Source organism: Dermacentor silvarum, chromosome 3 (genome assembly GCF_013339745.2).
Source record: "Dermacentor silvarum isolate Dsil-2018 chromosome 3, BIME_Dsil_1.4, whole genome shotgun sequence".
Taxonomy (NCBI): domain Eukaryota; kingdom Metazoa; phylum Arthropoda; class Arachnida; order Ixodida; family Ixodidae; genus Dermacentor; species Dermacentor silvarum.
This window is the reverse complement of record NC_051156.1, coordinates 187,140,975-187,165,010: the sequence shown is the minus strand read 5'-3', so window position 1 is coordinate 187,165,010 and position 24,036 is coordinate 187,140,975. Positions and strand designations below refer to the sequence as shown.

The 24,036-nt window shown below is 48.4% G+C and overlaps 1 protein-coding gene across 1 annotated transcript in view; it reads left to right on the top strand.

Moving 5' to 3' along the window:
- Positions 1 to 24,036, top strand: part of LOC119446259 (chromodomain-helicase-DNA-binding protein Mi-2 homolog) — a 78,937-nt gene that overhangs the window by 49,156 nt on the left and 5,745 nt on the right. Inside the window, 10 exon segments of the mRNA XM_037710642.2 lie at positions 595 to 636; positions 1,563 to 1,663; positions 3,576 to 3,667; positions 5,500 to 5,686; positions 7,987 to 8,169; positions 8,813 to 9,026; positions 17,374 to 18,001; positions 19,743 to 19,837; positions 20,342 to 20,701; positions 23,231 to 23,305. Of these exon segments, the coding sequence (XP_037566570.1) occupies positions 595 to 636; positions 1,563 to 1,663; positions 3,576 to 3,667; positions 5,500 to 5,686; positions 7,987 to 8,169; positions 8,813 to 9,026; positions 17,374 to 18,001; positions 19,743 to 19,837; positions 20,342 to 20,701; positions 23,231 to 23,305 (1,977 nt within the window).

Genomic DNA, 24,036 nt, shown 5'->3' with positions numbered 1-24,036 from the left:
GAGCTGAGTGTTTGCTCTCAACGTCAGTTTATGCCGTCATGTAGCAGGTTCACTTTTCATTGCATTTCGCGGTGTTCTGCATAGGGTAAGTGGCTGGATAAGTGCTTTCCGAGTAGGATAGACTAGACGTAACTGCCGTGCGCATGTATTGAATATTGTTTTTTCTTCATTACTTTGTCTCTCTCTCTCCCGAGTCTCCTCAGCACAAGTGCTGCTAGGGGCGTTCAAGAAGCAGCACGCACACGCAAGCAGCTGGTGGCACACGCAGTGGAGCCGGGAGCACAGCAGTGGGCACAGAGGATCCGTGTTGATAGGCTCAAAGCCGTTCCGAAAAAAAAATAAGAAAGAAAAGAAATAAGAATAATAATGAGATCCTTCTCGTTACTTGGGACGTCTGTGCGACGCTTTGCCGCACCAGGACGTAGCCTCTTTTCCCTTCCACCAGTGGTCCCCCGGAGGTGGGGGAGCTCGTCGGCAAGACGCGGTGATGTGGACCTCTGTGCCCCTCTGTCGTTTCGGCGCCTGCGCCTGCCAACTTCTCCTGGTGGTGTGCTCAAACCTGTTCTGTTGAACCCTGATTCTTACTTTCCATAGATGACAAAGAAGACGATGACGACTTCGAAGAAAAGAATGACGGTGAGTTTCCTGCCCGACCTGCATTTATCTGTGCCTTGCATGTGCAGTTTTCGTGATGTCTCCTTTTGCATGTGTTTGGGGTAAAGCTGCAGTGCTGCAGTTTTCCCTATTTAATTTGTCCATCTCACTATTCCGGTACACATACCATATGCTCTTTTTGTTCGTTTAAATGGAACATATTTTAAAAATATAGCATAGAGCATTTAGCTAGTTTAGTCTGCTCGGGGGTGGCTTACCTGAAGAGGTGAGCAATTACTTTCATGACAAATTGCAATGCCTGGGTAGCTAATTAGATATGTTCAGTAATTAACCTTCTAATAGTTCATCTTAGGGCACAAATTGCAATGTCCATGTAGATAAATAAATATGTTCACTAATTAACTTTTTCATTGTTCACTCGAACGGCCGGTCACGCGGCAATTTTGCGTGTATTCGGGGGCTTCTTTCACCCTCGGAAAAACACTTTGATGTAGCACGTATTCAGCAACAGAAAGCTGTATCGGGAGTTCTTCATGGTGCTCTAAAATTGTCTTATTGACAGTTTTCATCTAATTAAAATTATTGAAAAGTTTATTAAGACTAATTACCTAATTAGGCGGAATGCAAAAAATAATCTGAGCATCTATAAGCGACGGCAGACAACATTATCTTGGTTCTGTCCAGCTATGTAGCATTTACATATTTTTAATGTTTGGCAAAAGTTAACCGAAACACCCTGTATATTGTACACAGTAAATGGTCAGTTGTTACATAAGTGCCCATGTGGCATATTGTTTTACATTCTTGTGCCCCTGACGGTCCTTTGTTGCAACTTGCAACCCAAAAAATGCTCAGCCAACTAACCCACAAACTCCTGTTTGTGCTGCACATGCTGATGTCTTTTGCCCCCCCTCTCGTTTGCTCTCACTTGTCACGCGGGACAATAGGTGGCGCGGGAGAGAAGTCGCGCAACCGGAAGAGTCGGGGCGGCAGTGAGAAGGACAGGCCTCTACCCCCATTACTGGCTCGTGTTGGAGGGAATATTGAGGTGAGTGCCACTCCTTCCTTTGGCTGCGATGTTTACTTCAAAGGGCAGTGTGGGATTGCAAGTCTGGCACAAGCCTTGTCTCTGCCTTAGTCCGTGCTTATATTTTGCACTCATTTATCTGTTCTCTCGAGTATGGGCCATGGCATAATTGTGTAAAGAGATGGACTTTGACCCCAAAAATTGAAGTTTAAAAGAACAAAAGACGTCTAGGCTCTCTTTTGCCCCCGTACTCGAGCCTTGCTCACAATGGTCAGAATAGTCAGTGGAACAAACCTCTTCAATTCGTTTAAACTTCTATAAATTGTGACATGATCATCCCCGGCCAAACAAGCTTTTGTGAAACCCTAGACTTCACATCTGAACCAGTTTGTCAGGCAGCACATGGGTTGTTGGTCGTGATGTGCTGTCTTGTAGAAATTAAGCTAAAACAAGACATTTAAGACTCAAGTACGAGAAATTTAAATAATTTTGTCCGTGTATTCCACATAAGGGTTCAGTTTTTTCCTCGTCAGAGACGGGCGTATTGCATATAGATGTTTATTCGAGCTAACTGGTGGTCTCTGGTTCCAGTTTTGCCGTTCTGATTTGAGTTTTCTCATTCAAGTTTTGTTTGCCCGCAATAGTAGTACAAGGCAGAATCAAATGAAACTGATTCGTACGACGTAACATTTAGCACTGCTCCAGGATTCCAATGATGGCGCAGACTGAACATTGTTAAAGCACAGACGAATTGATGCTGACCGAAATACGTGCTTGCTAGCTCATTCTCTTCGCATGTATAGTTCTGCAGCTTGTCCTAGCAAAATGAGTCTGTGTTTCAGTGTTTTCCTCTTTTTGCGAAGAAGGCAGATGATGACTCCTTACTCATCCGACATGTCCACATTCTCCCAGGTAGTATGCTAAAATGACTGGCAATGTCCACGAGTTCATGGATGCTGCTGCTTGTTGATGTGTGGACTACATAAACGATAATCGTTGCTTGTCCTCGCATTTTGTGTGAGGCAGGACGATCCAGGCTAATTGGGAATCGGGGCCGAGCGTGCCCGCTGGTTCTAAAGGGGGCCTGGTACACACACATGTGACGAGATCCTGAATCTCGTCATCCTGTGACGAGATTCATAGATGTCTGATGCCTGTATGGGGGGTCAAATTTGTCTGCTGTGCTGTCCATTGATGTCATTATGTGCACGCAGTTTTGCTCATGAAACTGCTTATACCAGATGTTCCCTCTCCCCTCCTCTCTTTCTCTCCCCCCCCCTCTTTTTTCTTGCTTTTTTTTTAAGGACTATACAGAATTTCAGAATATTGCCTGTGGCAGATAGCACAATTATATTCCTTGAACTAGATTGCTTAGAAGAGGTGGGCATTACTTGAGCAATAACTCTACATGCATAATTGACTACTAGGGAAGTGCCGGTGCTCGAATATACGAATAAAATACTTGTTAGTTAGGATAATTGAATTCACGAATCGAATATTTACTTTTCGATTTCTATAATAATCAGTAAGTTCGGTGAAAAAGCTGGTATGGTCTTAACTCCAATGCTGAAGTGAATCGCAGCCGAACATGAGGCCACTTTCACATAGGTGCACTATAAGCTCTATATATAAGCCTACCATCTCTAATTTAAATATGTATGTTTGCTATAAAAGAAGAAAAGTAAGGTTGACTTAGGCACATCAGTATATAATAAGTGGCAGTGATATCTGTGAGCAGCTCTTATGTCGCACTGTATAGTGATGAGCTTGATGATGTTCAGCCTTTGAAGCTAGCTGGCTACTTAAGGTATATGTTTGTTCTGCGCTTTCATGTGAGAGAATATATATTTAAAAAACATTTTGACATTATGCATAATACCTTCAGGGCTCCCCTGGTGCATATTTTGAACTAAGCCATGCTTCTCTCTTGCAGGTCCTTGGGTTCAATGCTCGACAGAGGAAGGCATTCTTGAACGCTATTATGAGATATGGCATGCCTCCTCAGGATGCTTTTAACTCTCAATGGTGAGTTAGTAATGGTTCAAGGTGCGTAAAGCTGGTACAGGAGACTTCCGTTTATTCGACTCTGAGAGGACTGATGAAATTGATTGAATCATCCAACTGGTCAAGTTAAACAAGATATAGGGAAAAAAAAAAGCCAGAACACACCGTTGATTCATTCGGCAGTAATTGCCCTATTCTAATGTGCGCCTGAATCAAATGTGCACCCATTTTCTGTGTGTCCGAAGTGGAAAACTAACATAGAAATGACTATAAAGCTTCTGAACAAAGTAGAAATTCAACGCGCATCCGATTTTTTAGCAAGAAAAATGGGTAAGGGTCTTTTCGGTAATTTTCGGTAATGGGGTCATTTTCGGCCATTTTCCTGAAGTCGGTGTCGCTGCAAGGTCTTTTTTTTTTTTTTAGTCAGCTTCACTGCAATGCATTCGTGTTGTGCAGTAAAGCATACGACCACCACAAAGGCGGTTTCGGTTTCGTGTGCAATTACACTGAGGCAATTCTCAGGCCAATTTTACTGAAAGAAGAAAAACGAAAAAGACACATGTTAGAATCGTGTAAATACTGTAATTAGACATTGTGAGCTATGGTTATCGCTTGAAAATCCCCCTAAAGCAGCTGAATATAGGCGTTTTTGATGGGAGACATGTTCCACGCATTCACTGTCCCCTAAGGTCCACCGAGACAGACGCTGCCACTGAAGGTGTCTCTGTTGGAGTCGCCATAGGGGTAAGGTGCGTGCATGCTTACTGGTCAAGCTTGAATTATCCAGTGAAGGCCAATTTTAGGAGAAAATATGGGCCTGCATGGGCGCTGGCCGGTACCTTTTGTGGGGATCGAATTTTGATGGAGGCGAAATGCAAAAACGCCCGTGTGCTTGCGTTGTTGTGCATGTTAAAGAACTCCAGGTAGTCAAAATTAATCCGGAGCCCTCCACTATGGCGTGCCTCATAATCAGAACTGGTTTTGGCACGTAAAACCCCAGGAAGAAGAAATTAACCAGAGTTGAATTAATGGAATTAACATGTTGGATCTAACTAACTGCAGTCGGTATCTACTGCAGCATACTTTTTTGTTCATGCTTTATCCGGTTTGCTCATCTTGGTGCTGACATAGATTACATTACACGAAGTAACCAGTGATTCAACATTAGTTATATGACAGCATGTCAGTTAGTCTTTCACTGCTGCAATACTATGTACAAGAACTACACACAACACTGTTCCACATGTTTGGTATTTTGCAAGGAATTTGTGCTGTGACGAGAGGTGCACAACCTGCCGTGTTGTTTGACATGAGAAGGGGTAAGAGAAGGAACGGCAGTCAGGTAGTTGTGTTTTGTAGCTCAGTCCTCACCAAATGCTGTTCTTAGCATGGTGATAGTCTGATAATGCAATAGGATAAGTTTGAGAAGGCACGACACGCTTGGATGCTGTGTGTAGAGTCTCACAACTGATTGTTGTTGGACTCTACATAAGGCACTTCATGGCCGTGTAAATAAAGTTTTCAACCAATCCAAGCCTTACTGGTTTTTCCTTCTAAAAATGCGGGTTTGGAATCTAGGCTTTCAGTAGACCTTCTCGTTCTGTACTGTGCCTCTTTTCTCTGTCCTTGTCATCACCCATCTTTTCCCAGTTCTCCTTACACCAGCGTAAAGTAGCTGGCTAAGGGACACACCTTAGATTGACCTTTCTGCCTCTGTTTCCTTTCTTGTCAGACTTGTCCCCTTGTCTGTTACCATGATTCAAAACCAGCTAGCTGACTAACGAACCCTAACTATTAGCCTAACCACTCGTGCACGGTAACACAAGGTTGCCCTTTGCTCACTCCCTGCCCAGGCTGGTAAGAGACCTGCGTGGCAAGTCCGAGAAGAACTTCAAGGCGTACGTGTCGTTGTTCATGCGGCACTTGTGTGAACCTGGCGTCGACAACGCGGAGACATTTGCTGATGGTGTCCCTCGGGAAGGGTTGAGCAGGCAGCACGTGCTAACACGGATTGGGGTCATGAGCCTCATCCGCAAAAAGGTGTGTGATCTGTGGAATTCGCATTTATCTTCGCCCAGAGTAAGCGCTGCTTAGCAAAAAAATGAAGTGCCTAGCAGGAATGTCCCTTGTTTCTGGTCTGGAGCGCATACACAAAAACAGCTCTGCCTCGCTTTATAATGCTATATGGTGAGGCTCTTCTTGATGTGTATGTCTGTTCTGCCCCTTCATCTTGCACTTCAAAGTTGATCCTACTTGGTTTTACAAAAAGCAGGAAATGTTATTAACTTGCATATTGCATTGTTTAGAAGCGTCTGCAAATGTTTTATTTGTGGTAAAGGAAAATAAGCTGGTGCATGCTCCTGCAAGAAGTGATGCTCATCATCATGAAATACTGTGGCTGTGTTTGCGTGGTTACGTACAGTTACACCTTGATTTAACAAACTTAAGTATAACAAAATTCTCTATGTAATGATGTATTTACCTTTTTATAACTTCTTGTCCATAGAACATCATGTATTTTGAACCTCAACATGATGAAGAGTGTTTATACATGGTTATACACGGAAGGGAGTGGGGGGCAGGTTGGCACACATCTCCTTCTTTAGAGCCGCCGTGGCTGCCCATGGCTGTCAGTGTGGCTGAGCACATACACAGGCCGCGCGCCCTATTTTAGAGGTAGCCTGCCGCGTGTGCGAGGATTGGGTGAGCCGAGAGAGTGTGGCATTGTGCGCTGTCTACCCGTGCTTTTAATTCTGGAGGTTGCTTAATCCTGAGTTTCGGAGACGCATTGAAGCGAGAGGGGCAGATTACTCACTGCCGGCACTTTTCATGATAGCATTGTCCGATTGCAGGCGACACTATTAGCCACGGGGACAGTGTGGACACAACAGCATCACTGGCTTGAAACCATATCTTTCGTCGTCAACTCTCGAATTAACAAAATTAATTTTTTTCGCATCCAAATTTGTTTGGCTCCAATAGCCCGATAATTTGAAAAAGCTAGCGACCCCATCCATGGTAAGAAAATTATACTATATGCGACTATACTTATTTGCATAAAAGGTTGAATTACAATATAACGAAATTTCGATACAGTCGCCGACCGATAATCTGGACATGCTCAACAATTCGGACAGCTTCGCGGCATCGCCACTGACCCTGAAGACTTGATGTGTAATGACGACCGATATTTCAGACAGCCGCCAGCTATACATTCGATTATCTGGACTCCGTCCGTAACTGTAGCGTACGCGAATTCTGCCGCTATTATCTCCTTTGGCAGCCTTGATGAGACATGAAGTATGCCCTCAGATATACAAGCATCAAGTATGGCCTCGGAGATAACACATAAGACGGTAATCCCTGAGGCTTTGTCTCGGTCGCAGCACTACACCTTATATTAAATTACAAATGCTGATCTTGGAGGCTTTGCCTGAATTGTGAGGTCGCATCAACATCACGATCACATCCTATTCCAGCATCCCAGCGCATGGCCGCTCTCGCTATTCCATTTGTTTAGTTGGCATTCCAGACAGCGCTCTGCTGGCTCCAAGAAGTCGTTCTCATGAAGTTATCGACAGGCTGCGTCAAATGGCAGCAACGGTCTCTTCACAGTCTGACTCCAAATGAGCCTTGAGTCGCAGTCTGAATGACCCCGACTCCACAACTGAAGAGCCTGAACTGCCGCCTACCACAACGAGCTTAAATGCGGACATCATTGATGACCTGCTAGGCTGCGGTGTGCCGACTCCTGCCGCTGTTACATTTGAAGACTTTGCAGACGTCGACAGCGCAGTGTTGTGTGCCGATCTGAACGATGACGAAATAATTGAGCAAGTTCTCCCACCGTCAAACAGCGAATCCAGCTCGGATAATGATGTGCCGTGTGGATCTGACTCGAGCCTTTGCTGTCCTTGCATCAGCGTACAGCAACAACAGAAAACTGGCAGAAATATAGGTGTACTTGGTTACGCGTAAGTGGAAGTGTGTACAGCAACGAATCTACCACATCTTTGCGCAAGGGCATTAAAACACAAATAAAATTATCTTTTTTGGGCACATTCGTTTTTTTTTGGGCATTCGATAGTTCGGACTTATTTACGTTCCCCGTGAAGTCCGAATTATCGGTCGTCGACTGTATAACGAAGCAAATTACCACTTTTACTGACTTCATTATATCGAGGTTTAACTGTACTTGTGGGTTTGGAATTCAGTTCTATTTTGTTCAGTTCATATATTTCCATGCTGTAATCCTTGGATGCACTATACTTTGTACCCGACTGCGTCTGCACTGTTATTCCTTACTGTTAATTTGTGCCAAATGCTCTCTTTGTGCGTAGGTGCAAGAGTTTGAGCACATCAATGGTAGCTACAGCATCTTACCCGAGGAACTTGGCTTAGATAAAAAGAACTCTGAGGCAACGGCTGATGGAGCGGCCTCTTCTGAGGACAAGGACAAGAAGCCGTCTGCAGATGAGAACAAGGACAAGGATGCAGCAGCCAAGGACAAAGAAGGCTCTGAGGTGCTTCTTCCTGTCCTCGTGTAATTTTCATTGCACAATGAACCAAGTGCAAAAAGTGACTTTTGGAGATTGTTCTTGCGTACCTTAACCGAAAATGAGCTCACCTTGTCCTTATCAACTTTTTTGGTTATAAAATTCTCTACAGGGTAGCTACATGTATTGTTTGGTGTATCCTTTTTCACGAGACTATCCACAATTACCTGACCTGAGAAATTTTGACGGCACCTTATTTGTTGTAATTTGTCGAGTTTAGAGTCGGGCAGAAAAGAGCACATGAACGTAAACCCAAGACAAAAGCCTTTTTTAATCTGTCCGGTTGCTTTAGTGTGCAAAAAAAAGAAGAGGAGAGATTTTAAAGTTGTAAAGCCCTGCATTTCTGTGTGCTTCATTTGAATACGAATACCTGCTTGCAACACTTTTGCCGTCACATACTGAGGCAGTGACCCCTGTGGGGAATGGTCGATAAGGAGCCAGCTTGTAATAGCTTGACAAAGACTGCCATTTGGGAAATAATAGAGCATGCGTACGAGAGGCTTGTGCACGTTTGGCATCATTGCTGCTTGTATTCAATGATGGTAAAATGCAAGACTTGTGATCAAAGTGACACAGACCAAGTTTCAGAATTATTCCTTTTGCTTCACAGGCTTCAACACCCACTACGTCAACAGAAGATGGGGACAAGGCCAAGGAAGCAGCAAGCAAGGAGCCGTCGTCCTCTGCGAGCGACACAAAAATGGAGTCTGAGGGCTCAGGGTCAACAACAGAGTCAAAGTCGCAGGAAGGCAAGGCTGAAAGTGAGACCAAGAAGGATGAAGAGGCAGCAGCATCAGCAGCGACCAAGGACAACAAGGAAGTCGGTAAGTTGTTGGCCACTCGAGCAGTGTTGCCAACACCAGAGTGACTTAGGGGCCGTGGCATCCTGATGCTGAGCAGGAGATCACGGTTTCATTTCTCAGCAGTGGTTGATGCACTCCAGTGTTGGAAGTTTACCAGGGTGGTGCATTGGTGCATTGTGATATTCTCAGGCAGTGGGCTTTTCCTTCCTTCCCTTTGCATTGTAAGGGTCTTCGCAATGGGACTGGACATATCGGCATCTAAACGGCGAGACTACATACAAATAAGAGAGACATATCTCCACTAAGTAGAGTGTCTAGTTACCAGAAGAGGCTGTTCTGGAGCCCTGGTTGCTTTCGGATATGCAGTTACATGTCGATATAACGAACCTCAGTACGTATAACTGAACTCTCTATGTAATAAAGTAACCAACTTTTTTTAACTTCTTGTTCGTAGAACAGCATGTACAGTAGAACCTTGATTATACGTTCCCCGGTTATGCGACGAGCCAAATTTTATGACGAATTGGTTTGGTCCCTGCAAAACCCCCATAAAAATAATGTATGAATAACCTCGATTATATGATGCAATTTGACGCCGACCCGCCTCGTACGACGCCTCTCTCGGTACCGTCCGAAAAAGAAAAAAAAAATTCTAAGCAGACTCACAAGCTACAATTCATACGTTGCAATATGTGGCATAAAATAGTTAGCTGAATACTTAATCAGTGAAAAAAACTCCTTGACGTCGAGAGAGAGAGAGTAAACATTTTATTGCAAAAATAAAAGGTAGTAAGAGTGTGGGAGGGACCCCTAGTCCGGGGTCCCTAGAACGATCTCAGCGACAGCACGGGCCCGTTGAACTAGGGCCCGGCGGACCTCGGGAGGCCCGTCGCGGAGGGCATCCTCCCACAGCTCTTTGATGCGGAAGGGGTGCAAGATGACTGGCAGGGGAGGGAATAATTTTGCGGTGCACTCCACGGTGACATGGAACGCCGTGGGGGAGCTTCTACAGCCCGGGCAAGAGTCTGCGTAGCGGTCAGGGTAAAATTTATGTAGGGAGAGGAGATTGGGAAACGTGTTTGTTTGGAGTTGGCGGAGCGCCACCTCTTCCTCTCGCGAGAATGACAGCGGCGGCGGACCCATGGTGTGTCTAGCTCGTGTATAGTATTTTAATACGTCTCTGTATGTGAGTGGGGAGCCCGCCTGATCTGGACTCCGATCCTCGTCATGCCGGGCAGCTCGGAGGGTAATTTCTCGAGCGACCGCGTGTGCGCGGTCATTACCCGGCAGTGAGGCATGGCCAGGAGTCCAGAGCAAGTGGATGCGCTGTGGGGCAGATGTGTCTGTGTTTGGGGACTGGTGTAGGATGTGGAGAGCTGCCTTGGAGAAGCCGCGTCCCGTCGAAAAGGCGCGGCATGCCTGCTGGGAATCGGTTAGGATATACACCTCCCCAGGAATCTGGAGAGCGTGTCGCACAGCAAGCGCTACTCCAAGGACTTCTCCGTGTCCAGGTGTAGAATTCCGTAAGGAGGCGGCCGTAATAAACGTTTCAGCGCCATCCAGCACTACCACGGAATACCCGTTGTGGCACCGAGCAGCATCCGTGTATAGGGTATTTGTCTCAGGGATGTCACCGAGCATGCGCACCAGGTACCGTACACGGGCGCGCCGGCGTCCCGCGTCATGCTCAGGATGCATGTTTCGTGGTAGTGGGTGCACCTTTAAGGCTGTACGGACCCAAGTCGGAATAGTGATGGTGATTTCTTCATCATAATTGTGCAAAACTGGATGTCCCAATCTCGAGAGCAAGTGCCGCCCAGTGGGTGTGAGCAAAAGACGTTGTCTTTGACTGGCCCACTGAGCTTCCAATAACTCACTGAGAGTGTTATGCGTCCCTAGGGCTAGCAGACGTTTCGTGGCGGTGTAGTGTGGGAGGCCGTGGGCGAGCTTGGTCGCCTTTCGCAGCATTGTGTCGACCCGTGTCTGCTCCGACTGCGTAAGTCTGTGGAAGGGAAGGTGGTAAGTAATGCGACTGATCACACAGGCCTCCACCAGGCGCAGTAGGTCCCGTTCCCGTAGACCTGAGCGCCTGTTGGAGACCCGCCGAATCATGGCCAAAGTCTGTTCGGTCTGCCGGGACAAGAGAGATATAGTGTAGTTCGCCTTCCCATTCGCCTGAACGTGTAGTCCAAGAATGCGAGCACGGTCTACTTGGGGGACAGGAACGCCATCCACGTGCACCGTGATTTCGGGTGGAGGGGTAATGCTACGTGCGCGGATGAGAACAAGCTCGGACTTTTGTGGGGCACAGGACAAGCTGCCCTGTCGTGCGTAAGCGGTGACGATGTCGACGGCCTGCTGCAGTCGATCCTGAATGGTCCCGTCTGACCCTCGCGTCGTCCAAATCGTGATGTCGTCTGCGTAAATCGCATGTGCAACATGGGGGATCTGGTCGAGCTGCTGAGGTAGTCTTGCGAGGGCGATGTTAAATAGAGTGGGGGACAGAACTGATCCCTGAGGGGTGCCGCGACCTGTGAGGCGAATCGTATCTGTCCGATGTGGTCCTATTCCAATGGTGGCTGTTCGGTCCCGCAGAAAAGAGCGAATGTAGTTATACATGCGGCTGCCGCAATGTGATTCTGCGAGATTTCGAAGAATCAAATCGTGTGCCACGTTATCAAATGCTCCTTTTAGATCAAGGGCGAGGATGGCCCTCGTCTGGGCACGGGACGGGGGGCCGATAACCTCTTCCTTGAGCTGTAGAAGCACGTCCTGCGTGGAGAGATGTGCCCGGAATCCGAACTGTGAGTGGGAGAAGAATGACTGTCGTTCGAGAAAAGGTTGCAGTCGCCGCAAAAGCACGTGCTCCATTAACTTTCCGATGCATGAAGTAAGGGATATTGGCCGTAAATTTGCTATGTCTACGGGCTTTCCTGGTTTGGGTATTAGCGAAATGTCAGCATGACGCCATGCCTGTGGGAGCGTGCCCTGACGCCAGTGATCATTGAATAGCTTTGTCAGATGATGGAGGTCTGAATCACTGAGGTTACGAAGGGTGGAAAATCTGATACGATCTGCGCCTGGGGCCGTGGTTCGACGGAGATCTTGAAGTACCACGCGAACCTCATCGATTGTAATGTCCGCGTCGAGTTCCTCATTAGATTGTTCTGCGTGCGGGTAATTCAGATACTGTGGAGGTGTGCCGGTAGGGATGAATCGTTTTTCTAGCTCTTTGAGAAGAGCAGCCGGATCGTCTCGGTACTTATGTATTAAGCTGAGTAGGCGATGAAATGTTTGCGTCCTTGTATTTGAGGGATCTATGAGTGCGCGAAGTATCGACCATGTTTTCGCGGTGCCTAGGGTGCCTGAAAGACGCTCGCAAAAACCTCGCCAGTTGTTTCGGACGAGTGTCTCAGCATATTCTTGTGCCTCCTGCGAAATTTGGGCGATACGCCGGCGAAGCTTGCGATTGAGACGTTGGCGTTTCCAACGCCGCGTGAGCCCCCTACGTGCCTCCCACAGATGCAGTAGGTGCGGGTCCACGTCCGGGGTCGCAGTTGTGGTAACCAGTGTGCGCGTACACGCATCTAGGTCAGAAGAAAGGGACTCGATCCATTGCTCATATCCTAGACCTTCAGGAGGATTCTGTCGGCGCTCCCTGAACCGCGTCCAATCCGTGATGCGCACTTTCCGCTCGGGACAGTGTGCACTCTGCAGTGGTAGGGTAGTGGCCACGATATAATGGTCACTGCCTAGATGTTCATCGAGAGGACCATGCGCAATCACTGGTCCTGTATTTTTGGAAAAAGTAAGGTCTGGGCACGTGTCACGTGTGACGCTGTTACCCAAACGTGTTGGGTGCCCTGGGTCTGTATGTAAGGTGTATCTCAAGTTACATATGTCATCCCAGAGTCGAGTTCCTTTGGCTTCAGATTTGCGGTACCCCCAAACTGTATGCGGAGCGTTCAACAGTCACCGCACACGAGAAGGGTGCGCCCAAGGCGTCCGAATTCTATTAGAAGACGATGAAACGAGTGTGTGCGTGAGCGGGGAGAACTGTACACGTTAAGTATGAAGAGACTGCAACTGTTCTTGCCCTGTGTAATGATTTCAAGAATTTGGTGTGGGATATCGATGTTTATAGTGTGGGAGTTGCACGTTAAGTGTTTTGATACTAGGGCTCCCACGAGTGGAGAGGTACCCGTAAAAGTGGTGAAGCCGGATAGGGAAGGGGAGCAGTTTGGTTCCTGTAGGAGGATAATATCAGGAGGATGTGTGGACATAGCAGCGTACTGTTGCAGGGATGCCCTTTTCCGACGGTATCCTCTGCAGTTCCACTGCCAGACCACGAGCTGCTGCTTGCTAAGGGTCGCCATCATCCTCGAGAGAGGAAGCCGCCGGGCGTGAGTATGGGTGCGATCTTCTTGCACCTGTAAGGGGTGGCTGGGGACGCGCGGATTTGGAATCCGGCAGGGGTGCGCTTATAAAATCCAAACGGGAGACTAACTCTGCGAATAGGGCGTGTGTCCGCTCTTCTGATGCGTGTATGACGCTTATGATCTCCTGCCGGAGCGCTAGAGACTCCCGCCGCGCGCTCTCTATAGCTGCCTGTATTCTGGCGTTTGTGCGCTCTATTGCAGCTTCCAGCTGCGCATGCATGTGAGCGTGGCGCGCTTCCATGTCACGGCGTAGCCGCGCGATTTCGGGGAAAGGATTACTGTGGGTGTTCGGTAGGGGAGTAGAGGGGGACATGTTGTGGGGTGAAGGTTGGGGGGGAGCGAGCTGTGGGGGATCCCGCGGGCAACTTACCTCCCGAGGTGCCGCCTTGGCATTGGTGTTCTCCGGGGCCTGGGCCTGCTGACGGTCCGGGGTAGCTGCTGAAGTTGCCAGCTTGTTTAGTAGTGCCTTCTTGTAGGGCTGCGGGGATGCCTGAGACGCCGGGGTAGTCTGACGCTTCACCTGGTTGCGGGCGGAGGACGACTGGGAGCGTGATCGGGAACGGGATTTGGAGTTTACCCGAGCCTTGGGGCGGGATCTGGACGGCGTCTTCGAACGAGACCGGCCAGCTTTCTTGAATGATGTTCCAGAAGCAGGGGTTGTCGCTGATGGAGGATCCGCATTGGTGGAGGCCTTCAGTTGTCGCTGTTCATCTTCGATGGCTTTTTTCACCCAGGCTCTGTTGAAGGGTTGTCGCTGGCGTTGCGGGCACTTCGGTTCAGTTGTAGGATGGTCCCCTCCACATGATTTGCACCGGGGAGAGCATGGGTGTGATGGGATGGGATTCTCGATGCCGCACTGTTCGCAAATAGTGACGTCTGGTGTGGGGCAGTGGTCGGCTCGGTGTCCCAATTTGAGGCACGTTTTGCAGACTGGCTGGCGGGGACGGTGTGGGTAGCAGCGGAGCTCTGCCCCAAGAAATCGGACGAAGCGTGGCACACGTAGGCCCTCGAACGTGACCAGTGCAATATTCGTCTGACCCATCATTCGAGCCTGTAGTATCTGGATTCCAGATGCTTGCATCTCTTCTACCAGCATATGTGAGGGGGTGCCTGGTTCCAGTCCCGGAACGATACCCTTGCACGAATCATCAGGGGCGGCTAGATAGGCAGACACCGGGTAGGTGCGTTGGTTGATCGACAGTTCCTGGATATTCAGCAGGGCATCTGCGACGTGCGATGATGGGGTGCTTATTATTGCCAGGTTTTGTTCTGGCCGGGTCCTTAGGATGAGGTCTCTCCGGTCATTTGGGCTCACTCCGGCCGCTGTCCAAAGCGCGGTGGCCAACGTTGGTCTGGGCCATTTATCCAATCTCAGGCCTCCGAGAGGCCGGAGGATAACTTTTTCATCTCGGAGGGGAAGAGGAGGCAGGCGCTTTGGCCCGCTCTGCTTGGGCTCGGCGGAAGGGTGTTCAGAGGCGTTCTGACGGAGCGACGCCGTTTCGTAGGCTGCAGCGTTGCGGGCGCGTCGCTTGTTGCGGACCACCTTCCAACAGGCTCCGTTGTAGGCTTCGTCTTCTATGGTGTCCGTGTCGATGGCTAAAGGTGTGGTATCCTCGTCCATGTCCTCCCCCGGTGGCGAGTCATTCGTTTGTTCTGTGATGGGAACGCTGGCAGCGTCGCGGTCGCTCAATGATCCGATAGCTGCTGGCTTGTCGTCGGTTGTGAGCGTCTCTTCGGCGTTGCTAAGCATTGTTGGCACCGTTTGCTCGTTAGCGCACTCCGAAACAGTGCATAATAGCGGTAATGATGTTAGACGCTGCCTTGCTGCAGGGCCGTGGTTGGCAATGTCGTCAGTAAGAGCGCGAGGTGGAGCGGTGCCCACCGTGAGCGACATGCATCGATGCAGCCGTGCCTAAGTTGGGCAGACGCCTGTTCCGTTAGGCTTATTGGGGCGTTCCCCGCGTCGAAGTCTTCAAGGCTCGTGAGATGATGGAAAATGGACTCACAGTGACCCCAGAGGTATCGGGTAGCTCCGGTCCACTAGGTGAGTCGTATGGTGTAGATGAATCGGGCACCGGAGTCGATGAAAATCCAAAACACAGATCCGAAAGAGGAGCCCCATGCGAAAACACGTCCGCACACCGTGGCCTCCTAGCGGGAAATCCCCTTGACGTCGAGACACCGGTTCGCGGAGGACTTTCCCAGCCCTTCGGTCATCAAAATTGCTTGTCTTTCGAATGCAACCATCATACCGAATGCTCTGAGTCGCCATAACGTCGCGAATAAACGGAGTCAAACCGCAAAAGGCCGTAGGGTATTGCAGATTTCTAACAAGTCACAAGCACAGCGAAAAAAGCGTTGATTCCAACCAAAAACAAGTTCTGACTTCAATCGACTTGTCTGTGGGTTGGATTGAGACGTAAAGTTACAGGTTGCCATGTAACGCTAAAAATTGTGCGATTTAGAATATTTTTTAAAGTGGTAAATTTTGACGTTATGTAACGCGACGGTCGAATTCTCACGCAACGAAAATACTGAAACGAAAAACCCGCGTTACAATGTAATAAATACAGTAATTTTTAATAATTTAATCTACCTTCCTTAGAAGCAGTGCAGGTTCGTGCCGCGGGCTTATTCAGGCGGTCTGTACCCATTTTTTGGGCAAGACTGAGTGTCACTGCCGATATTCTTTGTTTTTCGATTATACGATGCACGGATTATACAGCAGTTTTGCGTGGTCCTTTCAAAGTTGTATAATCGGGGTTCCGCTGTATTTTGAACCTTAATGTAACAATTTGTGTTTATACTCGATCATACACGTTTATACACATTAAGGAGCAGGGGGCAGGCTGGCATGCATCTCCTTTAGAACTGCCGTGGCTGCACATGGCTGTCAGCATGACTGAGCACATAAGCAGCCCGGCTGCACGCCCTGTTTTAGAGGTAATCTGCTGCGTGTGCAAAGACTGCATGTTTAATGCTGGAGGTTGTGTAATCTTGAGTTTTGGAGACGCATTGAAACGAGAGGCAGACGAATCGTTCATTCCCTGCTACCAGCGACACTATCAGCCGCGGGAGCGGAGGGAACGTGAAAGCGTGGCTTCAATCCGTGCCACAGATGTCAAGACATCATTGACATGGCATGAAACCGTATTGTTCGTCGCCGACTCTCAAATTCAGCAAAACAATTTTTTTTCTTATTCAGATTTCTTCTTTGCCATTGCCCAATATAATAAGAAAAATTTTTCAGCTCCTTCCATGTAGGAAAAATCCACTAGCAACTGTAATTTTTTGCATAAAAGGTGAAATTAGTATAACAAAATTTTGATAAAATAACGAAGCAGATTACAGATTGCATACGACTATAGTCGGGTACAACTTGAGAAGGCTGGAGAGGCCCCACCCAGATGACTGCAGCACCGCAGTTGCTTGCCTTCGCGGCTAAAGAAATAGTCCCGCTGACGCAACTCGACCAAGCTCTAAGCACAAGGTGCTATGTTCTCCGTCAGCGGGGTCACCAGCCATCCGGCTCATTAAATCAGTCTAGAGTTTGCGCCCATTGGTGGAGGCACGTGTGCATCCGCCTTTGTGGGGCAAATGCCGCTGCCTTCTAAAGTTGCACCCAACTATAGTGCTGGACACATCGGCATTGATGAGCGCGCCAGCATTTTTGGCACAGTGCCTGGAAGACTGTCTCCTGTGTATACTTATCCATGTAGTGCAAGTCACACGTGCGATAGTCATTGTCCTGAGTATGGGATCGTACAAGAATGCCACCCCTAGGCCTATATTTCGTAGTGCTGTGTCGAGCGATAGCGGCAACGCAATGATGTCCAACTCTTGTGCGAACCAGCGATACAAGATAGGAAGAGTGGAGAAAGTGAAATGATCATTAGAGTTAATTGTGAGAATTTTTTGTTTCTACGCAGTGGTGAAGAAGGAACCAGTGGAAGAGCCTGTGCCAGAGGCCAAGGCTGCGGCCACCACATCCAAAGCGGAAGAAGGCGAGAGTGGGAAGCAGGCTTCCAAGTCGGTTGAAGACGAAAAGAAGTCCGCTGCTGCTGCAGCCGACGAGAAGAAATCTGCCGACGGCAGCAGCAGTGGTGAGCGCAGCGGCGCTGCAACGCCTGCGCCAAGCACGGCAGCAACACCAAAGCCCATCGTGCCGCTGAGCAAGCGCAAGTTCATGTTCAACATCGCCGATGGCGGCTTCACGGAGCTGCACACACTGTGGCAGAACGAGGAACGGGCGGCTGTGCCGGGCCGCGAGTATGAGATCTGGCACCGGCGGCACGACTACTGGCTGCTGGCGGGCATTGTGAAGCACGGCTATGGCCGCTGGCAGGACATCCAGAACGACGTGGCCTTCAGCATCATCAATGAGCCCTTCAAGATGGACGTGGGCAAGGGAAACTTTCTCGAGATAAAGAACAAGTTCCTGGCCAGGAGGTTCAAGCTGCTGGAGCAGGCCCTGGTGATTGAGGAGCAGCTGCGCCGTGCGGCCTACCTCAACCTCACGCAGGACCCAAACCATCCGGCCATGGCGCTCAACACCAGGTGGGGTGACCAAGTTTGACTGATTGCAGTAGACTGGTCTCACGTTGAGTCTCATTAGGGGAGTTTCTGAAGTAGCGTCCCCAAATGGCTTTGTGTAACCAAAAATTTGAAATTGTTTGTGTGCCTGACTGTGTGCATTACCACATTTTGGGCTCCCTATTTATAAATCTCCCTAGTTGGTGGTATTAAGACATCACTGCTGCAAAGGCAGGTAGTATAGTTGGTAGTTCTTTCTAGACTGAATGGAAGCTATAAATATTACAGTCGAACCTCGTTAATTCGAACCAATGGATAATTCGAACTGGCCCATTGGTCCCAGCAAAGTGACGTGTATTTGAATGAGGAAAAACTCTCCTTAATTTAAACCTGAAACACGCCCCACAGTTAATTATAACAAGAGTGCATGTCCGCACAGACTACTTTTCGCACAATCCCACGCCGAATGCCAAAACCCGTAACCATGTGCTCGCTCCGCGAACACTGGAAGGCGCCATGTTCAAAGCAGCGGGCAGAAATCATGTGGCCTCGCGCTTGCAAGGGCGCCATAATTTTCTGTAAAACGGTAGCACGCTACTTTTCCGGTGAGGAGTATTCAGAGGCCGCGCTGGAGCTCGTGAGTAGACTGCATTCGATGCTGTCGGAGTTGCTCCAAAAAAAAGGTCACTCAGGCGCAAATTACCGATTATTTCAAGGCAGGTTCTACGTAAATAAACACATTTTGATAGGTGACATGGCGTCGTGTTCCTGCTTGCACACTGCCACGATGCATGGAACGATTGGCGCTGCGTGCGGTGGTCTGTTCGGGCCTGAAAGTGCGTGCCTGCTTCTCGGGATTCCCGTTTGGCCATTGCGTATGCCGTACTTGCGCAGTACGTTGACATTGCGCTCCTAAAAACGTGCAGTAGGGCCTACTTTATAGCTCATACGTTTCTAATATTGGTATTGTGTGCTAGTACCGCTAATAAAAGGGACCTCCCGCTAGTTCGTACAGATCCCTCCAAGTTCGAATTAACGAGGTTCGACTGTATCTACTTTTGTCGCTTTTGCATGAAAAACTTATCTCACCCTAGTGATGATGGAGCATGTCCTAAGGGGGCTGAAATGAAGGGGGAACATGGTGATTAGAGCTATCCTTACCTATTTTTGAACCAAACTTGATAAAAGTTGGCATGCTTGTTTAGTTTCTTCTCAGGGACAAAGTGGGCAAGCTTGCAGCACAGCGATAAATAAATTGAATCTGCAATTTATATAATGGTTTAGCAAGCTACTGAAAAGCCTTAACATGACGGACTTATCTGTTGTTCAACAAAGGTTGAAGAGAAAGATGTGTGCTGAAACATTCCTCCACCTCCCTCCCCCACCTTTAAAGCGAAAAATAATTGACTCTCAAAATCCATAGTGCAGCTAGCTTCAATGTTCAGCTCAATGTTGTTTTAGCCTAGCTATAGCAGTATAGACAGCTGGCACAAGACAGGGGTAATTGGAGACCACTCGCACAGGCATTCGTTTTGCACCGCACATAATTAGGCTGATGATGATGATGATAGCAGTAAAGCAGTGAAAACTACTATATGCCTCTTGTTGCTAGCTGGTAGTACAGGTTTGCCTGTGCCTCAGCCTGGCGATATTGGGCTTTGAACTAGAATAAATAATCAAATACTAATTGGGGCAGGTTGGAAAGCTTGCGTGACGGTTGAGTGTTGCTGTGGCCGCTTGCCGAGTTAGTTGCTGTTATCCCCAGGTTTGCGGAGCTCGAGTGCCTTGCGGAATCGCACCAGCACTTGTCGAAAGAGTCCCTTGCAGGGAACAAGCCGGCAAATGCTGTCCTCCATAAGGGTGAGTGCACTGAACTTGTTGCTTTCTCCTTGACTGGCGTTTCTTGTGCCCTGACAGGGCAGTTTTTATTGCATAGCCTCTTCCCTAAGCTCTCGAGAACACCTTTGTTATTTGTCTTCGAGCGTTCACGCTTAAGTGACATAACATGCACAAGTGTAGTGAATCTGATTGGTTATGCTGTCTTCACCATTGTCACTTGTTGCAAATAAGGAAAGTGGCATTGACCTATGCAGTAGGACATTGTTGACCCTGGAAGATGTGCAGTATACATAACGAACACAGGTTCAACAAAGTGAATCTAGAATTTTTTTCTTGCCAATATAAGCATCAAACAAATATATGTATGCTCACAATGAATATTGTATATAATGAAGACATCCTTGCATTGTGTGTGACTTAATTATAATGAGGTCCACTTGTAGTTTCTGCTTAATGATGCAAGTGAAGTGACCGCTGTTGGAATTGGTCCATGCCCTCATCTGGCGCCCCGTTGTGCTCTCCCAGTGCTGAACCAGCTGGAGGAGCTGCTGAGCGACATGAAGTCGGATGTGAGCCGGCTGCCTGCCACGCTGGCCCGCATACCGCCGGTAGCCCAGCGGCTGCAGATGTCCGAGCGGGGCATCTTGTCGCGGCTGGCGGGCCAGCCATCGGGGCAGGCGTCGCCCCTGGCAGCAGCCATGGGACCCCACGCTTCTGTGATGCCCTCACAGGCCGCTGTCGCTGCCGCTGCTGCGGCCGCCGCCGGCGCGCCCCCTCCACCACCGGGATCTGCCGGACCCTCCTCCGCCGCTGCCGCGGCTGCGGCCGCCGCAGCGGCGGCCGCGGCCGCTTTCTCGAGCCAGTCGGCCCTCGCCCAGGCCTCAGGTCAGACTGCCTCGCCTGACGCTGGCGGCAACAGCAGCCCGTCCTCCTCGTCTTCCTCATCCTCCTCCTCACCTTCCTCTGCCGAGCTGTGATAGTGCTCTGCTGCCTGTTTCCCGACTGCCTCTGTCTCCACTGCCAGAAGCAGCCACTACCTCACCCTCCTGCTTGTCCTTCACAATGAGGAGCAATGACTGTGTTTCTCAATGTTGCCTGTGCCTGCGCTTTATTTCCTCGCCAAATTTTTGCATGAACAACTTTCTGGACTCTTTTTTTCCTTGACCTGCTTCAGGTCAAGGAAAAACACAGCTTTGAAGCCATTCTTGCTTCAGAGCTCTGACTGCGCTCCCCGTGCCGCCTCAAGCCTCATCCATCTACACAGCAGCTGTCTCTCAAGCTAACCCCGCCTTTATTGCCCTCTTGTGAAGTGCGGCGCATGTTCCTTCTGCTAGCCCTGTGTCTCTGCTGTGCTGTCTCAGCCTGCTGTTCCCACCTGCCTTTTCTGCACCTTGGAAAGCTCATATTGTGTCACCCGCACCTCGTAACGGGCTGTGACCTGTGGGATGCTTGGAATTCGATCTTTGTTGCTGACTCTGTCCAACTTTGTTCAGTGCCTGCTCTATTGTTTCTGCCTTGTTTGTAGCTAACGCCTGCAAGACTTGAAGCCTGCTGGTCTGCTGTTGCCACTAGGCTGAGCCACTTTGCTGAAGGCCACTTGTGGCTTTTGTGATCCAAGTGACACTTGGCATCTTCAGCTGGTCAGTTCACAGCGCACTGGTGGTGGTGCTGCAAAGGTTGTGTAAGAACTCAGTTAAGCTTTACTGTAATACTACTATAAGCTTTACTGCAATGATACTATATAGATGGTATGGCTGTAGTTACTACTCCTGATTACCCCTGTTAGGGCCTACTTATTCTTGCAGTGTGGCCCGATAGCTGGACTTACACAAACTTTGTAGCACAGCTGGAAAACTGTTGAAATGACCAGTTGAAATAGCCTCAGGCTTCATCAGGCAGGACATTTTGTCCCGCCTGATTTAGCTAGGACAAGCGTCTGCTGTGAACTACGTGTGCTTGGTTCGGTTGGCTTTTGCCTGGCTCCCCTCATGCTTGTGGCTTGCCTGTTCAGCAAAAGTCCTGTGCTTAGTGACTTTTGCGCAACATCTAGCACAACTTTGTAGCACAAGATGGCAACTGTATGCTTGCTTTTCCTGGCCATTTAGCCTAGTCACATGCTCGTCAGCCCATTTGAAGCCTTTGTCATTGCGCTACCGGCTACCTGAAACTTGTGCACGCTTGCATCTTCAGCTGGAACTATTTGTATTTTTAATGACCCCTTTGATGCTTTTCTGTGTTCGTGCACCTTCACACGTGGAATTTTGGTGTTGCAGAGCATGTGCCAGTGATGAGATTTTCTCGATTGTTTTTTGTTCGCTGGCCAGCTGGCATTTTCTTTTTGCCTGTGTTGTACAAACTGGCATTCTAACCTCTCTGCCTCGTTCACTAGTTTTCATTGCACGTCACTCAATGACAGTCATTTGTCATGTACACTCGAGCTTACGCATTGGATTGTGGTGTCATGGTTCTCGGGGTGGCTGATTCTTAATTCGCCTGCTTTTCCTCGCATTGCTCTCCTGCAATTCCCTGTGTTGAACGTAATAATGTCTTTCTTTCTAAACCTAATTTTCTCACAAAAGGTCTTCGCTGTATCGGTCATAACAAAGAAGATAGCTCTAGTCCCCCACTAACCTTGCGTCACAGGATCAGTGCCTCTGATGCCGTTACGCATAGATTGGTTTTAGAAATGCAGTCGCTCGTTGCATGAAAACCCACTGGAAATGCCGAGTCATGTTTTGTTGCCCCCCCCCCCCCCTCCCAGTATATTTGACTTATGCTTTGATGTTTTGTTGTTAATATTTGCCGTTTTCTTGTTAGATGAAATAAATGATTTAACTTTGTAAATTTCCTCTCATGCCTGTTTCACCATCTGCGCTGTATAGGTTTTTTGACTCGTCTTTTAAGTAACTGGTCACATATTTTTGTTAGGAAAGTGTGATTGTTTAGCTTCTTCTTTAGTGTAAAGGGCAGTCCACTCGTAACCCTATTTGTCACTGTTATGTCCAGAGTGTGAAGCAATGAGGCCGAGGGGGAGGGAATTAGTAGAGCACACGGCAAAAACCTTGGTTGTGAAAATATTTAATCAAAACTTTCAAATAGTGAGTCGAATAGCTATCATTCGAAGTTTTCAGTATATTTCTAATAATCCACACTCGCATGGGGATGATCATGATGCGGATTTATAACTAAGAGGCATTACCTTGCAGTTGAATTGCCGATCTGTGGACTTGGTAAAAGCAATTCAGGAAACACAGAGAGTGTTTTTAAATAGCCAGTTGGCTGCTTTCATGTAGGCTTTGTGTGTTGATCTCATCGACGAGAATTTCTCATTAATGCTGGTATGTAGGCACTTTAGTGCGCATGAGTTTTGTTGCTTGCGAGGCTGAAACCGGAACTTGATGCATTCTCTCAAAGGCATCAGATACATGTTGGAGGGAGTGCAGCAGGAGAGGTGTGATGACTCCAACAGAATCTCTTCACTGCTGCGAGGTATTGTTCCGGATGTTTCAGTATGCAAGAATACGAGCACAGTAGGGCTCCCTTCACAACAGACTCTAGATCAAGACCAAATCACCTGTCATGTTGGCTTGGTGGTAATGGCCATGGAGGAAAGAAAGATAACTTGGGAGAAAGTATCACGTGACAGTCTTAAAGCCTGGTCACAAACTAATAATGAGGAATCATGGGAAAAGCACTTAAGCACATGATAGCAAGCAGTTGTTTCTATACTCGCAGACAACTTTGTGGCAATGAAAGGAATGCAGCTACAGAGGCATAGCGCATACAAGTGAGAGTGCTTCTGAAAAGTGTTCCGCGTATAAATCCACATTAGTTTAAGCTGGGGAAGAAAAAACATAAACGCCATTATTAGCAACAGTTAATAAGAGAACACACCACTGAGTGTAAACGTTTGCTTATTTTGCAGCTTTTCCCTTCCGCGTCTGAGCAAACTCAAAACCGCCACACGTGGAAGCTGCATCGATTCAGCGTCTGTTCCGAGCAACTAAAAGCACTGTCAAGTGCTGCCATGCGCCCGTAGCTTTCCCTTCATTTCCACAGAAATTTGTCCGCGAGTATAGTCGCCTCGCATGGAAGCGCTGGGTTCGTCATCTGCTGCAACGCTCGGAAGTTGTAATGCATGGCTAACTGTGCAGACACTTTGGAGCAAGTGTTGTTGCAACGGCGACAACATTTCCAGGTACCGATGCCGAAATCCAAAA